Here is a 17,724-nt window from a genome sequence, read left to right on the forward strand (position 1 = left end):
AGGAGTTCCTTGGAAACCGTATGCGGAAGTTCTACTCTGTCCTATAGGGTCATTATGGGTCAGCATCGACTCGACGGGAATGGGCTTGGATTGGGCTTGGAGGTATATAAACCGCTGCCTTCGAGTTGATCCCAACTCACAGCCACCACACAGGACAGAGTAGAACTGCCCCTAGGCTTTCCAAACAGTGGCTGGTGGACTTGAACTGCCAACCTTTTGGTTAGCAGTCGAATGCCTAATCACTGTGCCACCAGGGCTCCAGGTATACAGAGAAGTCAATTTTTAGCCCTCCACCCAGGAGTGGATGACATGAAGCTGAAGGATTAACCATGCTTCATACCAGAGAGGTCCCACCCTTGTCCTAGGACAACATGACAGTATCACTTCCTAGCAGCTGGGAGGACTACGAATGACACGCCTTTCCTGGGAGAAGAAAGGGATTTGATAATGCGGAAACAATGGGTCTATGACGCTTTAGACGTTATGACTCTAAAACGCAAAATGTGGGAACCCTGATCATTCAATTCACCACCGGCAAGAACCTTTATGAAATCACAGGGAAATCAAGCAGATACCTAACTTTTAGCCCTAGGTAAGTAATGCCTTCATGTCTTTCTGTCTCTGAACTCCTACAACACTTTTAACTCCATATAAAGTGCCTAGCTCATGGTATGCACTCGACAAATGCTGACTTTTCTTGTCAGTATTGTTACTATTATTATTACCACCTCAAAAGCCTTTTTACGGTGGTCAGCAGGTGCTATTTGTTGTGTAAACATTTGTTTTCTTCATTGGGCTTCAAATGGACAGCTTTAAACTTCTTAGCTTACAGTAGTCACTTTAGAAACAGTTATTTAAAAAGTAAAAACATAAATCTATGTAACAGAGAGAAATGGGAAATCGAGAAGTCCATGAAATTATTAAATTAATGCTATTAAATAAAAAACTGATAAAGCAGCCAAACATATTTTAGTATCCTGAAGATCAGCCACTTCTAAGAAGAAAAGGGTAAGTATACAATCATTAGACAAATGTTTTTCAGTGACTGTTCTGAGTAAGGCTCTATAGGAGTAGGGCTCAAAACACCGTATTTTGAAGGAGTTTGAAAACACAGGGCAGAAAGGGCAGTCAGTACTGCATGTTTTTCTAAGCACCAGGACAAAGTAGTTGAGGCCCTTTCCAACCTTCTGAATTTTCAAATTCCTGAGGATCTGTAAAACTGTTGAAGGATATGGATGTCAATTTCTGAGACGCTCTGAACACAGATCATCACATATTCTGTGACTATCAGAGTGAGATTTTGGCTATATTAAGAGCCAGAGCAGCCTTTGGTAAACATATGATACAGGAAAAGTTGTGTACGTAAATACATTAAGCTTACCTCACCTTGGACAAAAGAAACACTTGCAAGAACTTCAGTCTCACGTTTGACAACTTACCTTCCAGATGTAGGCGGCTTCGTCACTTGAACCACTGACTAAAAACTGGTCATCTGGACTAAGACTGGATTTAACATAAAAGGTAGAGTTCTGATGTCCGCTGAAGATAGCCACTGCCAGAGAAAATAACCAAATTACTTAGGTCTTGTTATTTCCAGAGTTCAAATAAATGCAGACAACATATTTGTCCTAACAAGTTTTATTAGTGTATTGACTATCAAAGCACAGTCAAGCTATGCCACCAAATAAAAGGGGTCTGACACACTGGAGCCCGGTAGTGTAGTGGTTAAGAGCTCGGCTGCTAACCAAAAGGTCAGCAGTTCAAATCCACCAGCCGCTCCTTGGGAACCCTATACGGCAATTCTACTCTGCCCTATAGGGTCGCTATGAGTCAGAACCACCCCGACGGCAATGGGTTTGGTTGTTGTTGTTTTTTTATTCATTGGCAGAATAATAAAGTTAACTGCAGAGGAGGTTACATATCAGACCCAATCTCATGATCTCAGCCCGAATGGTTGGTATGGAGCTGGCTATAAAGAGGAATGTGATGAAAAACATTCTGAAAGGACAAGGCAGTCAGCGTCCAGCTCAGGGCTGGGATCTTTCCATTGCACATCACAATGGTCTTAGCTCCTCTCAGACTTCAGGGCTCTTAAGGATACATTTCATCTTATTCTTTCCTCACTAGGACTTACGGTGCTTTGAACAAAGTAGATCCTCAAACGTTTGTTGTATGAATAGGTAAAAAGCAGTGAAAAGAATCACCTGAATTCTGGTTAAGACTTATTGATAGCTTATCTAGGATGTAGGAACCTTTTCAATCCAGCACTTTAAATAGGCTAACAATGGCAGAAGTAGCTAATGGGGTAAACTATGTTCCTAAGGAAGAGACTCCAACTAGGTTAGGCTTAGCCTTCAGGACAGACGTCTCACCAACCGTGACATCACGGCAAGTAAACCAGTCTATCACCAAGCGCCTAACAGGCTCTTTTATACTGAGAAGGCCAAAACTTGAGGCCTCTGGCAGCAGAGCACTACCTGAAGTGCAAGAGCAAACTTTCAGTTATGGGAGGAGAATTTATTATTGGAGGATACATTACTGGAGGGACTTGACTTTTCACAGATGCTCAGGGAGACGCCTCCCTTCTGCCAGGATGAGCTGGAAAATAACTATCTACAGCTTTTAAAGAAAAAGTCCACATGTCAAATACTTCGCCACATCAGACACTTTTACTGTGAAAGTAAAGCAGGATGGATGTAGATCAATTCAGATATGCATATTATACACCTACTATGCTAGGTAAGTGTCCACAGAATAAACAGTCTCCTTTATCCTGAATACAATTACAAAACTGTAATTGTTCATGTTTCTCAATTTTAAACTATGAATGGAAAACTATAGATTGAATTTCTCACCAAACCTGTATTTATTGCCCTCTGCTGGTCTTTTAAGAAAGGCTAGTGTGATATATTTTGTAAATGTTTCAATCCTTGCTAAAAACTCTTCCTAAAGCCTATATTAACTTTAATTACTCAGTTTAATTTTTCTTTGATGATATGTGATCTTGAATTGCTTCATCCTTACGAATGTCACTTAGTATAATACAGTACTGTGAATATAAGTACCAGAGGTTAAGTATTGAGCCCAGGATCCTTCCTGAAGTTTTGAAAACAGACAAGCAATTATTGGACATTAAAAATGGAGATCTGGGCTTATGTTTTCATGCATTCACAGTGCACGCACCTCATTCCATTTCTAAGGAACAATGTCTGTCTGTCTAGCTATCATCTATTTATTTATCTAGTCAATCAAATTATTTCAGAAGCATAGAAAAAGGTTACTAAAGTATCAGTTAGGTAGCCTCAAGCATATTTGTTTGATGGCAGAGGGACAAACTAAATTCAAGGCCCCGTTTAGTGCCACTCTATATAGCAAAAGAGTATAGAAACAGCTCTTGCATATCTAATAATCAGGAATAGGCTTTTATTTTTTGGGGAAAGATTCTGAAAAGTCTGCTTTATATGACTAAGGAAATTAGAAGCTGTCCAAATTCTGATTCCACGCAGGAAACTAGGAAAAGACGTTATAAAACACCCTCCCTTTTCCAAATTCTCTTACTCTTGTTTAGCCAACACCAGACCTACCTAAGCCGGGACACAGGAAACGCCAACCGTGACGTTGCCACAGACCTCCAAGTCCTACAGTGGCGCGATGCTGTCTGTGGAAACTTTGGTAAGACCCCCCACAGAAATGACCTAAGTTCAGTGCTGTTTCACAATTTCTTGTTTATCAGCCCGTCTCAGTTTAGTGGAGCCAGGGAGCTCTTGGGATTGGTTACAACAGAGCTATACCTGAGGAAGAACCAGCTTAGTAAGCTGTAACTGGTAATAGTCGCAGAAAATAATGTCACCCAGATCACCCTCTGAAAGCATGCTTGAGAACCTGGGGTGCTTAGAGCCATTCTACGATTTTTCAAAAACGTCATTTATTTATTAGTTTGACGTATCAGATTCTATTTTTAATTTTCTTGTGGGGGAGAAGGCAACGGTTGGGGGAAACACCTAAAAGAGATAAAACAGCCTCTGTCCAACATTAAGGAGGAGACTGTGGTTGGCTTCAGCCCCCCCTTTTAACTAACAATCTCCAAATAGGACAACAGCTGAGCAGAACAGCCCTCTCTATTCCACAGCTTATTTAACCAAAAGTTGAGATAATTCTAAATATAGCCAAAGAGGCATAATTCCAGGTGAGATACATTATTAAAATAAAATTAAGTCACCATATAGAGCAGAATGCTGTTTACTTATGAAATCATCACAAGGGAAGTACACCCAAGAAGTGTCACTGGAACTAATCAAAGACCTCAAAGTCTACATATAACAAACTTGATCGAGAAAAAAATCAGCATTACATTATCATTAACAAAAATGCATATTAGTTTCCTATTAAGAGAATGCGACTGACTAATGTCTTACCTGGGGAGGTCTTTAATCCAGTCATATTGAACATGTAGATGTTGTCATCTGTGCAGTTAGCAAATAAAGTAGAGCCAGTGGAATCCAAAACCAGACTTGAGTATCCTAAAAAAGGAAACTTTAGTCAGCATGCCTTGATGACAGTGAGTAGACCAGAGGCTAAATCGTGGAGGCAACAATAGATCATTCTACAAGACTTATCATCAGAATTTTTTCCCCGAAAATAAATACAAACTAAAAATATTCTTCTGAGTTTTTGTGTGTTGAACTTAAAAAAGATAAAACAACACATTAAGAATTTCTCAAGTCTATACTGCTGGAAACTAGCTTGGTATTTACTTTAAAAAGTTTTAAAAACTTATTCCTCCACAAACGTCCTGTCAGAGGCTTACCTAGTTTTCGAGTGCTGCTACCTGGGTAGTGGAAAGACTTGGATGCTATGGGTTCTTGTCGATAAGCAGTATAATTCTTGCGCAAATCCCAGACTTTAATCACCCTAAAAGCCACGGCAAAGAAATAGTTATTTTGGAGACCCTCTTCCAACCCCAACCAGCTTCGACTACATCGAATGTGAAATGACATAATTTAAGTCCTCTGACACGTCAGCCAGGTACCCTGAGGACATCTCGTTGCGAAACAAATCAAACTATCTCACACTGTTGTCTGCAATGTCAGGTTATAATACCGGCAGAACGGAAACAGATGTGACCTGACCCAGTGATGTGTTACCTTGAGTTCACTCCAAGACAGCGAAAAGGGAAACGAAGGCTGGGTGCTGACAGTCATTGTTCCATTGTTTTTAGAAAAACCACTTCCTAAATCTATAATACTCTGCATGAACATTATAAGTAACAAGTTCTATCCTTACAGTATGTCCCATATATAACTCCTTAAGTCCAAGATTTTCCTGTGAAATAGAGAAAAGTATTTTTTCCCCTTCATCTACTAGGTGATTGTCTTCATCTTGTACTTCCAGTTTGTAGGCAACTCGAAAACACAAACTTTGTGTAAAAGGCTAGTATCCTTGGGAAAAAAAGACCAAGCTTTCCCAGCCATTCACAAGCATTCCTGATAACCTTTAGGTCATCCTTTTTCATGCCTGAGATTTGGTCCACAAAAGGGTTTTAATGTCCAGAGGATACTAGTAGTGATTTAGTTACATTACTCTCAGAAATACCAATTACATGTCTGTAATCAGATTCCCTCTTGAAGGGTATTCCTGAATCTGAAAAGATAAAATCTGAAATGCTAGAAATTTTGTCCCTCAGAATGATAACTGACGAAATTATATTACATAAGGAAAGGAAGCTACCCAGCCAGCTTCCTCTTTGTAACAGCAGCAACAGCTCCTGTGGGTTAGACAATGCACTCAGCATGACACCTATTACCTCATTTAACTATTTGAACAAGAGTCCTAGCTAGACCTACTCCAGTGTGATCTGTGGTTTCTCTTTGGCTGAGCTACTCACTATGTTTCAAGTTTAAAGCACACACATTCAATTATAATGGGACTAGGTGACTTCACCACCACAGCTCCTGAAAGGGACCTCATCAAAAGAACCAAGAAATGGGCTCTTACCCATCCACAGCTCCTGCTGAGACTAATGTATTCTCATCTTGAAAGAGGACCACAGTAACACTCTGCTGGAAATCCTAAGCACAAGGGAGAAAAATTACAAGAAGGAAATCCTGTCTTAGGAATCATGATCTTTGTCATCAAGAGACCCAGGTGCTAAAATGATGGCTTTTTCCCCTTAAGCACGGAGTTAGGCTAAATGTTCCCTCTCCAATAATCCTCCTCAGATGTGAATGCTGACTAGGAAGTAACTTCAGCGCAAAAAAAAAAAAAAAAAAAAAAAAACTTACAGCATATAGTGTTAAAACTTTGACTTGTACTCAAGAAACAAACTGATTAAAAGATTTTCCTTCTCTGAGCCTGCCGGGTCTATTTCGAAACAGCCCTAATAAGCTGTTTGTCCTCAGGAATCCCACTTAATGCCTCTGTGCCTGTTTCATCTACAAAATGTCACCTTCTACGCAGATTATCATATACCAGACCAAACCAAGCCCACTGCTGTCGAGTCAATTCTGACTCATAGCGACCCTATAGGAGAGAGTAGAACTGTCCCATAGGGTTTCCAAGGAGAGGCTGGTAGATTTGAACTGCTGACCTTTTAGTTAGCAGCCAAGCTCTTAACCACTGTGCCACCAGGGTTTCCAGATTGTCATATAGGAGAATGTCTGAAGCATTATGGATGGAATATGATTCCACACTCTGAAAAAGTTAAAGGAGCTCAGTGGAGTTCTTCTCCCTAATTGCTGTGAAGTCCTCTTGGCCCAGAGCCTGATTAAACATCTGAAATGTACTCATTGTAACTTGAGCTGGCCTCCACAGACCACATGTCAATCCTGTCCGTTTCTATCCACGCCTGTGTCCTGTTCAAGGTATGCAGCTTTATTCTTAATGTTTAAGCAACTACATTTCCAAAAATATTAACTTAGACTTTACAAAACCGAGAATATTAGAAATTAGAAAACTAAGCACACTGAAGTAAGATCAACGGGCAATTTTTTCTTTAAAGAAAAAATGTATTATGGGCTTTGTTCAAGCTTTGACTATAAGCTGCAAGAGAGGCACTATGTGCTACCTAAGTGTTTTTCAATGTGTTAAATACAATTATACCAAATATTTATAAAATATTAAAAACACTCAGATCTTTTCTGAAGTTTGTGTTATGAAAACAGGGATCTTTTTCTCTCATAGTACACAATATGCTTCTTCGAACTACCATCCCTCCCTTTCCCAATGACGTGAGTGTGAGAATGGGAAGTTGTTAGAAATTCAGACCATTATGCCCCAAAGATCTACTCAATCACATCTCCATGAATGAGGCCCAGGAAGCTGCATTTTTACCATGTTCCCCAGGTGATTCTGATACACTCTAGAGTTTGAGAACTACTCCTGTACGTATGGAGAAGCCCTGGTGGTGCAGTGGTTAAAGCGTTCAGCTGCTAACCAAATAGTTGACAAACGCACCAGCTGCTTTGTGGGAGAAAGATATGGCAGTCTGCTTGCATAAAGATTACAGCCTGGGAAACCCTATGGGGCAGTTCTGCTCTGTCCTGTGGGGTCGCTATGAGTCGGAATCGACCTGATGGCAGTGGACTGAGGTACTGAATAAGTTGTTGTTCGGTGCCGTCCAGTCAGTTCTGACTCATAGCGACCCTACGTGCAACACAACGAAACAATGCCCTGTCCTGCGCCATCCTTGCAATTGTTGCTTATTACAGAATAAGTATTAAGTAATAAATCACTGATGTCAAGAGGAAATGAAGACTCATGTTCACCTAATCCATAGTTTCTATTCTATGCCCAATAAACTCCCTGAAATGATATTCTATACGGTAAGATCTCCCCACATGCATACATCTGTAAAACCTTACCACAGAAGGGGCAAGTCCTTTCGAATTCTGTTTCTTCTTGGGTTTTGAAGGGGTTTGCTTGTCTAAGGTATTGTGAGCTCCACTGATTTGGTTCACTTGCCTATAAAACCCATCTGAAAGATATTCCGAGGAAACTGATTTAAGTTTCAGAACTTTGGATCCCATGTTGAACGTAACATTTGTACATAAGACCTCCAGATAAACGGATTTGTGATCAGTGAGATGAGAAACCAGCAGCACTGGCCACCCTACGTCTCCCGTGGTGAGATTATCGTGGTGAGATTATCGTACACAAAGGAAGTGAGCAGAGAGACGCATCTTTGCTTCCTGCTTAATGGTATCACAGGGCAATGTGACTTAATCCAATTGTTTAAGCCAAAAACTAATTTAAAGTAATGTAGGTAAACAGTATTATAAATCAGAATACAATACAAGGTAAATACAGAGGGTAATACTAGCAATTGTCACTAAGATCCTGAGAAGCAACCAGTGATGGGAGCTTGTGAACACATGTGCCCCCTGGTGGTCCTCAGATGAAAACACTAACCCTTTCATTGAAAATGGGAGCCCTGGTGGCACAGTGGGTAAGGGCTTGGCTGCTCACCAAAATGTTGGCAGTTCAAATCCACCAGCCGCTCCTCAGAAACCCTATGGGGCAGTTCTACTCTGTCCTACAGGGTTGCTATGAATCAGGATCGACTCAACAGCAACAGGTTTTCATTCAAAATAAGCATGGGGTGATCTCACATCTGCAATATTAAAACATAACTAGACTACCTTTTTTGTTGCACCTGGTGTCCCAGACCATAATATTGCCATCTCTTCCACCTGTACAGAAGACAGCTGTGGGGAAATAAATAGTTCATAAAAAGGTTAACAAAACTAGTCAATGACACATACATTTCAATTTTAATTTCCTAGAGTATCTACCATGGGCTAGGTACTGTATTAGGCACTGGAAATTAAACATGAGAAGATATATGGCTTCACAGCAGACAGAGAAAACAAAGCTGTGGAGGGAGGGGGTTACAAAGACCTCGAGACACTATATCGAACAAAAACTTTATCTAACCATCCATATTGTACGATACTCTTTGTGTAAAATTTTTAAACCACAAAAATACTATACATAATAAACTTATACTAAGAATAATGATAAACAAGCAATAGCAAAAATAAACTAAGTGCTTATAATGTGCTAGACACTATCCTAAGTGCTTTACATACATTACCTATCCTTGTTATCCACCCTGATGGAGGTGTTATCATTATCCCCATCTTACAGATGAGAAAACTGAAGCATAGAGAGAGACGATAAATAACTTGTCCAAGGTATTTTTGGCAGCTTGAATACAAAGCCCACACTCAAACCTGTAGGCTATACTGTCTCAGTGTAAAAATACACATTTATGAGAGTGGTTGCTCCTGGGATGGAAGGAGGGAAATGGGATTGGAGAGGAGAACATGGGGGACCTTCAGGTTTATCTGTAATGTTACGTTCTTTAAAATTAAACCAAAAAAGTTCTGCTTTTTGTATGGAAGGGTGAGCACTTAACAAACTGATTCTCCTGCGTTTGTAAATTCTGGAGAAAATGCAAAAAACAACTTCCTGAGTACTCTGTGGAAACTGAACAAAAACATGCAATTTCTGGAGGGGAGTCAACACCTGAAGCAAGTGACTGGCCTGGGGTGAGTCCCTGGTTTTTGTGGCTTTACCTTGAGGGTAGCTGCAGTTGCAGCATCAGTACCTGGCAACTAAAACTCTAGTAGAAAAATCTACCATCTTTCATGCCAGGAAAACCAGGGAAAAGAGACCTGGGGCAAGCAGATCTGCCAGAGAATAAGGCAGAAACCCTGGAGACAGCCAGAGAAAGGGAACCCCTAAGTGACCTGGTGATGTGCCTCCAAAAGATCACACTGAAAACTCTATGGAGCATGGTTCTACTCTGACACACATGGGGTCGCCATGAGTTGGAATCAACTCAATGGCAACTGGTTTTGGTTAATACTCTGTTTTAAACTCAGCCCTTGTCTCTGGCTGACCCCTGTACCAAATATGCACAGGAAAAGTAAAAACAGCTCACAACTAAGGCTTAGATTAAATAACTGAATTGAGATCTGATCCACTGTCCTCGTGTAGGTGTGAGTCTGCAATCTGAGTCAAATTCGAGTTACTTTTGTTTTAAAACAAAAACATCAGCACTTTCCTGAGCAATACAACAAAATCCAGATTCCAACACATCACTCAGAATGCCCAAGATATAATCCTGAAATAACTCAAGGGAAAAGACAATCAACAGAGAGGTCAACCCCAAGACAACCTAGATATCAGAATTATCAGGCAAGGTTATAGATATGATTATGCTTATGTTAAAGTTATGATATGATTATGCTTATGTTAAAGTTATGATATGATTATGCTTAGTGAGTTAAGAAATACACGCCTGCAGTCAATGAAAAGATGAAAAATCTCAGCAGAGTAACAGAACTTAAAAAAGAAACAAATGGAAATTTTAGAGCTGAAAAATGAAATATCTGAAATGATAATGATAAAAATTCACTGGAGGGGCTTAAGAGCAGAATAGAGATGACAGAGGAAAGAGTCAGTGAAATGGAAGACAGATGAACAGAAATCATTCAATCTGAAGCGGGGGTGGGGGGCAACATTATTCTAAGTGAAAGAAGTCAGCCACAAAAGACCACATATTGTATGATTACATTCATATGAATGTCCAGAATAACAAATCTATAGAGACAAAAACTAGTTTAGTGGTTGGCTGAGGGGTAAATGGGAAGTGATTGCTAATAAGTATGGAGTTTCTTTTTGGAATAATAAAAATGTTCTAAACTTAGAAAGCAGCAATGGTTGTACAACTGTGAATATACTAAAAACCATTGAATTGTACAGTTTAAATGGGTGAATTTCATGATATGTGAATTATACCTTAATAAAGAGGTGTTAAAATTTTCAAAAAAGTAAAGGTTCTCAAGGATTCATGGCACGATTTAGAACACACAAATAAGTGGAGTCCCAGAAGGAGAGGAAAAAGAGAGAGAATTGGGTAGAAAATATTTCAAGAAGTAATGGCAGAAAACCTTCCAAATTCAGTGAAACACATAAATTTACAAATTCAAAAAGTTCAGCACATTTCAAACAGGATAATTTTGAAGGGAACCAAGCTAGACATATTATAGTCAAGTTGCTGATAACCGAAGATAAAGAGAAAACCCTGAAAGCAGTCAGGAAAAACATCACATTACATACATGGAAATGATGACTGGAATGATTGCACAGTTCTTAACTGAAACTGAGGAACAACATCTTCAAGTAATGAAAGAAAAAAAGCTGTCAACCCAGAATTCTATGTCCAGCAAAAATATTATTCAAAAATGGAAATGAAACAAAGACATTTTCAGATTAAGGAAAACTAAGAAAATTCATCGCCACCAGACCCATACTACAAGAAATGTTAAAGGAAGTTCTCCAGGTTGAAGAGAATTTTCCTGTCAAGGGAATTCAAATCTTCTGAAATGCATTCATTTCAGAGCAGTTATGGTAAACATATGGGTAAGTGTAAAAGCCTTTTTATTCCCCCCCAAACTTCTTTAAAATACACGATTGTTTAAAAAAAATTATAACATTTCTGTGAGGTTTATAACGTCTGTAGAGGTAATGTATTTGACAACTTTAACATAAAAGTATGGTGGGCAGAATGATAATTGGACCCATACGATTGTAGTTTCTATATGTTATGTGCAGTGGTATAATACTAACTCTATATAGACTGAGAAATGTTAAACATTTTTATTGTAATCCTTAGAGCAATGACTTAAAAAATAACGCAAACAGGTATTATCAACTGTCAGTAAACAATAGCTCAAAACATACTAAAGTATTGGGCCATGTAAAGTAATTACACAGTAAATTTTTAGGTAGAGAATCACGTCTAGTTTCCCACCTCAGCCTTATACCCCATTTAAATTTTGCAAGTAGTTAAAGTAACTTTATTGTATAAATAGAGTTAATGAGTGTCCAGTACAGGGTTTTGACCTCAAAAGATACTCTAAGTTGAACAGAGGTATTGTGGCTGTTTATAACTTTTTATCTTATCTGCAAGACCACAGAAAAAAATTACCTGAGGACTCTTGATTTTCAGGGAAAAGTTGAGGATAATGCACAGGAATGAGACTGAAAATCAACTTGATGTTTTTAGTAATTTTTGAATCGCAATCACCTATGCAGGTAAAGTAGCAACTTTAACAGGCAAAGGGTGGTAACAATTGCAGCCTCTTCTTATGCCACCATGAAGGAGGTTAAGGGGAAAAAACACAAAGACAGGCAGAAACCTACCTTTCTCAAATTTAGAAAAGGCAACTGACTTGAGGCTGCACTGATGACCTTTGCACGTTCCAATCAGTTCACCAGATTTTACGTCCCAAAACTTGGCTGTTTGATCACCTGCTGCTGTGACCTTTAAAAAATAAGGCAGCACAATTTAATAAAACAACCTTTCATCAGTATTTACCCAGATCCCAAGAAAATGAAAGTCACTTACAAGTTTAAATTCACCAGGGACCCAGGCCAGGTCAAATACAGCATTCCAGTGAGCCATCCATTCTAAACAGAGAAAATGGTCAATGTCAAGTGTCTAGACTGTGCTCTGTGGCAGCCATACCAACAGCAGCTTAAATGCCTTGAAAGCTGCGGTGAAAAAAATCAGTGGTCTGTACCCTAGGGTCCATGGGCCAAGGAGAATTAGCAGACTGACAGGCGCCACACACATTCCCTTCATTACCACAGAACTACCATTGATGTCAAATTCCTTTCTATGAGTTGACTAGCAATATAGTCTCTAAAATAGAATCTTTCTGAAATATCTAAAAATATTCATGATGCCCTCTGGGTGACACTCAGTGTCGTCTCTACCTGTGGGAAGGTTCCTCTCTCACTGTTCTCCATGAATCTTATTCCAACCAAACTGGATCACTCCCTAACTCCTTATATCCTATTCCTATCTCTAAAAAATCAGTTGCTGTTGAGTTGATTCAAACTCATGGGGACCCCATGTGTGCTCCATAGGGTTTTCAATGGCTGAGTTTTCAGATGCAAATCACCAGGTCTTTCTTCTGAAGCGCCTCTGGGTGGCCTTTTGGTTATCAACCAAGTGTGCTAACCCTTCTGCACCACCCAGGGACTCTAGGCCTTTGCTAATACTTTTCCTTCCAACTGGGGGGTTCTAGTCCATCTCCAGTGGTCTAAATGCCATAGACCAGCTCAAACGTTCCATCCTTCATAAGAGATTTTCATGGCTGCCTTTGCTACATGTGAACTTTCTCTCTGACACCGATGGCATTTTCTTTGTACTTTTTTGATATCATTTATAATGTTTGTTTTACTTTAGTTATATAAACACCTGACTTACCAGTTCCAAACTGGCAGCTACTTAAGGCCAGTAGAACTTTGCCTTATATATGGAAGGTAATCAATATAAAAATACTTTTAGCAACGTTTTCCACAACCACATTAAATCTAAAAGATTTAACATTATAAAAAAAAACAAAACAAAACCCTACTTTTAATCCTAAAATGTATTTGTTTAAACATTCAGTAAAAGTACTCCCATAGTGAAGAGTTATTGACAGAAGCAGTTCACTGTTTACTTTTAGCCTGGTCCCTACACAGACTTAATCAGAAGTGAATTGGGAACGTATTCAAATAATTTACTTGAGATTTTATGAATTATAAAAAGTCAAAACAAAAATTGTAGACCTAGACTTACCTTTGAAGCATTTCTTTCTGCAAGTTTGTGATTTTGTGTCATATAGTCTCACAAAGCCTTCTTCATTGGCAACTGCTAGTATATGCTCCATACTGGGAGCTAAATAAGAAACAAACAATAAAATACACAAAGAGTAGCACAAAAACTTTAAAGCTTAGTAGAAACATACATAAATACTATAAAAGAGATTAACTGTAAGCTACAAGGTAAACACTAAGAATCTGTTTGAAAGTAGGGAAGAAGATTTTACCCAAATTATCATCTGATATGGTAGGGAGAATTAGAACAAAAGATTGCATAAAATTTGCCATAATGCCTAATTCAGCAAATGACTCAAAAGCACCAAAATTATCTTCAGATAGTCTCTCATTGGGAGAGGGCTGAATCAAGGATGAAATGTAAGAATGATACTGGCCAATGGCAAACAAAGGTTACGATGATGTAAGCCACCAGCAGGCTGAACCTATTAGTCTTAAATTCCCTTTTCCCAACCTTTTACACTTTTCTAGGAACAGTGGGGACAAGTATTTCTATTTCTGTTCAGGTGTTCCCCAGCGCATCACAGACAGAGATAAATCCAACCAAATTAAACAGGTATCTATCAGGCAAAACAGTTGTCATGATGGCTGAACCTTTGCAGCCCTTCCTCTACACCAGTTCCAAAAATGGTGCTGTAACATCCCTGTGCTTTACAGGAGACCTATAACTATGCATAGAGGTTAAGGAAAGTGTATTTCATAAATCTGGAGAGAACAGCTATTAGAAAAACTCTGTCACCTACCTAACTTACTTTTCCTTGTAAGGGAGACCTCACAGTGTATTCTTCTTTTAAGTGTGAGACAGATTATTTCTGCCCAAGTCTAGCCTAGATAGTAACCCCCTTACCAGAAGAGAAGGTGCATCCAAAAGGAGGAACTGGGACTCCTGTTTCTCCATAAGAAGTGTGCTCATCACCATAGCTGCACTGATAAGCAGTTAGAAGGGACTGTAGAGGGTATTGTGAAGACCACCCTAAAACAAGACACAATTCCTTATGGAATTCCAATATATCATCACATTTCAACACTTTTAACAAATGCAGAGGTAAACACTTGTTCTTAAAGGGCTTTAAATAGTTCATGTAGATTCCCTCACTAACCATGGTCCTCTAGAATGCAGTTTCTAGTGTTCTCCTAAGGGGTCTAAGGAAGAAGTGGAAGAGCACTCTCATCTAGAGCTTTGGGCTGACCATCTTAAATGGAGACTCTCACCAACAGACTGCAAGAAACAAATGGCTTTTGCACATTAAAACAGACTCTCCCTTCCCCTACCAAGAAATCACCACAAAAGCATTACCATTAAAACTGGCATTTCCTTCAATTAAAATATTATGTTTTGGGAGTCTCTAAATCAACACTACTTGTTGTGTACTGTCGAGTCAATTCCGACTTACAGCAATGCTACAGGACAGAGGAGAACTGCCCCATAGGGTTTTCTAGGCTGTAATCTTTATAGAAGCAGATCTCCAGGTCTTTCCTCCTGTGGAGTAGTTGGTGGGTTCGAGCTGCTGACCTTTCAGTTAGCAGCTGAGCACTTAACCACTGTACCACCAGGGCTCCTTAAATCAATAACACTACTACATACTCTTAAATTACTAGTAACATCATACATAATCCAGTGGTCAAAAGAGTTAAGAGAGGATGTACGCCAATGTGCCTACTATCTAAGTAACACAGTCACCAAGAAAAAGCTAATACTACTTCCTCCCTCTTTACTTTCCAGTGCTGAAATTCCAGAATTCTAAAATGTTAACAGCAACAAGTCCTAGTATCTTAAGGTAAATTAGAGCAATTTTAAAGTAAAAGTGTTATGTACTTAGTCTTAGAAGAACAACCAGTTAGCTTTGGCTAGTAGGGTCAGGGCATTCTTTAGAGGAGGTGAAATTAAACGTAGGTCTTGAAAGATGAATAAGTTTTCACTGAATGTAGAAGAGAGAGCAAGAAGTTCAACATGGAGGTGAAGTTTATTCCGCTTGGGTCAGAGACCCAACGTGCAGTAAGATCCTAAATAGTAAGCCATGTTCAGGGACTTGTTTTTATCATAATGATGTGTGGGTCAACACGTTTTAAATATATAAAAGAAACATTGATTCAACAAGTGCTTAGTGAGAATCAAATGTTCATTTTAAGCATCGAAGGAAGCAATGACTTAACAATCTGTTGAGAGCTGTCTAAACAATTAACAAAAATACAGAATGATGGACATGCTAGGGACAAGGAACAGCAATCTGTGGGGCAGGAGAAAGACTAACTACTATAATGTGCCCAAATAGGTTAAACTTCTCCCTGAAAATGATTCCTCTAAAAGAGGGAATTTATATTCTAGTTCTTACAAACTCTCTCATACCTTCAATTCTTGTTTTTCATCGAAAGTACTGTTTGGAGAAGACATCTTAGCCTGACATATTCTCAGCCAAACTAATTTTGGATGTTCATAGAGATAACTGGAAGGAATCAGTAAAAAGGAGGCAAAGAAACTGAATCCAGAGTTAGTAATTGTTTCTGGGAGTATACGTCACACTTTCCAGGTCAGACACCATTGTAAACAAGCCTTTAAAGACCACAAAAAACAGCAATACAATAAGTGGTTATGGTGTAGAGTTCACAAATACCCGTCTACAGAATGAATTTTAAAAACAAATACCTCTGTTCTAATGTTATGTACATATATACTTGTGGTTTAGGATTAAAAACCAAAATCTATTCTGGAGCCATTGAGTCTGGATGAATCCCTAAAACTATTGCCCTGAAATAATCTTTAAACCTTAAACCAAAAAAAATCCCCTGAATATTTCTTTAAACCAAACAATAGTTTGGCTAATTAGTAAAGACTGTCTGCCTTGAACATTGTGCTCTTTTGAGAACTATCTATATGGGATCAAACTGACAAGAGCAACTCAGAAAGATTAGATAGGAAACTTAGGGGCAGTGAGTTTATTCTAATGGAGGAGGAACGATATGGAAAAGGAGGGTGAGAATGGCTGCACAACTTGAAGAATGTAACCAATGTCACTGAGCTGTACATGTAGAAACTGTTGGATTGGTACGTGTTCTGCTTTGTATATTCTCAACAACAACAAAAAATAAAATGAATTATAAAAAAAAAATCTAGTGGCAGCTATATATGGATTAAAAAGGGCTGAATCTCAAACAATTTAGGTGAAATTGAAGGTGATATACTCTGGAAAATCTAATTCTTTACAATTATACAGTGACCTCTCAATTCTGCCTCACTGTCTACAGACTAATAACCAAACACCCTCGTACAGTCTAACATGTACTCCGTGATTGGTTCCTGCCTACTCCCTCCATTTCTGCTCTCCCCACAACATGCATTCCACATCATCAGTCACTTTTGGATCCATATTATGCTATGCTGTTTTCTACTTCTGAACAGGTACCTGGAATGCTTTTCCACAGCACAGTCATTTGGAAAAACCTACTCTTTCCTCAATGTACAATTTTAGACCCTGGGATTACATGTATATTTCTCAAGGACTACACAAGGGCAGAATTTTCAGAGAATCTATTGTCAGATCTTCAACTTCCATATATATATGCATTTCTAAAATTGATCTAAGAAAGTTGAGACTCTCCCCCCCACCCCCCTTCATCACTGCTTTTCTCTACTTTCCAAATGAAAGGCATTTCCACCCCCCCACACTTATACCTTGCATTGACCAAGGTATAACCACTTCTGGGACTCCATCTAAGAGACAGCTAGATAATTCCTTTGCTAAAGACATCATAAACACTCACCCAGATCCATCTCTTGAAAGATGTACTACCAATAAAATTTTATTTTTTGCTTAACAATTACTTATCAAAATAAGTAATCTATATTGTTTTGATCAATTGTGTACTACTAATAATTACAATAATTAACCCAGAAGAAACTTTTAACACCTGGAGCCTTATGACAAAGAAATCATCAATATAAATATATTTTTTGACACATAGTAATATGACAAGGCAATTAATAAAAGAACTGTTCAAGCATAAACTTAAATTACATTAGGATAAATTCTGTGGGGGAAATAAAATGCA

At 38.8% G+C, this 17,724-nt stretch overlaps 1 protein-coding gene across 1 annotated transcript in view; it reads right to left on the reverse strand.

Annotated features, from left to right (window-relative positions):
- Positions 1 to 17,724, reverse strand: part of DTL (denticleless E3 ubiquitin protein ligase homolog) — a 41,577-nt gene that overhangs the window by 20,108 nt on the left and 3,745 nt on the right. Inside the window, exons 2-11 of the mRNA XM_004387537.3 lie at positions 14,525 to 14,650; positions 13,640 to 13,738; positions 12,416 to 12,477; positions 12,211 to 12,331; positions 8,637 to 8,702; positions 7,860 to 7,972; positions 5,995 to 6,068; positions 4,808 to 4,911; positions 4,416 to 4,520; positions 1,440 to 1,552 (exon numbers count right to left, since the gene is read on the reverse strand). Coding sequence (XP_004387594.1) covers positions 1,440 to 1,552; positions 4,416 to 4,520; positions 4,808 to 4,911; positions 5,995 to 6,068; positions 7,860 to 7,972; positions 8,637 to 8,702; positions 12,211 to 12,331; positions 12,416 to 12,477; positions 13,640 to 13,738; positions 14,525 to 14,650 — 983 coding nt within the window. The remainder of the gene's footprint in view (positions 1 to 1,439; positions 1,553 to 4,415; positions 4,521 to 4,807; positions 4,912 to 5,994; positions 6,069 to 7,859; positions 7,973 to 8,636; positions 8,703 to 12,210; positions 12,332 to 12,415; positions 12,478 to 13,639; positions 13,739 to 14,524; positions 14,651 to 17,724) is intronic.

Source organism: Trichechus manatus, unplaced genomic scaffold (assembly GCF_000243295.1).
Source record: "Trichechus manatus latirostris isolate Lorelei unplaced genomic scaffold, TriManLat1.0 scaffold00187, whole genome shotgun sequence".
In the NCBI taxonomy this organism is placed as follows: Eukaryota; Metazoa; Chordata; class Mammalia; order Sirenia; family Trichechidae; genus Trichechus; species Trichechus manatus.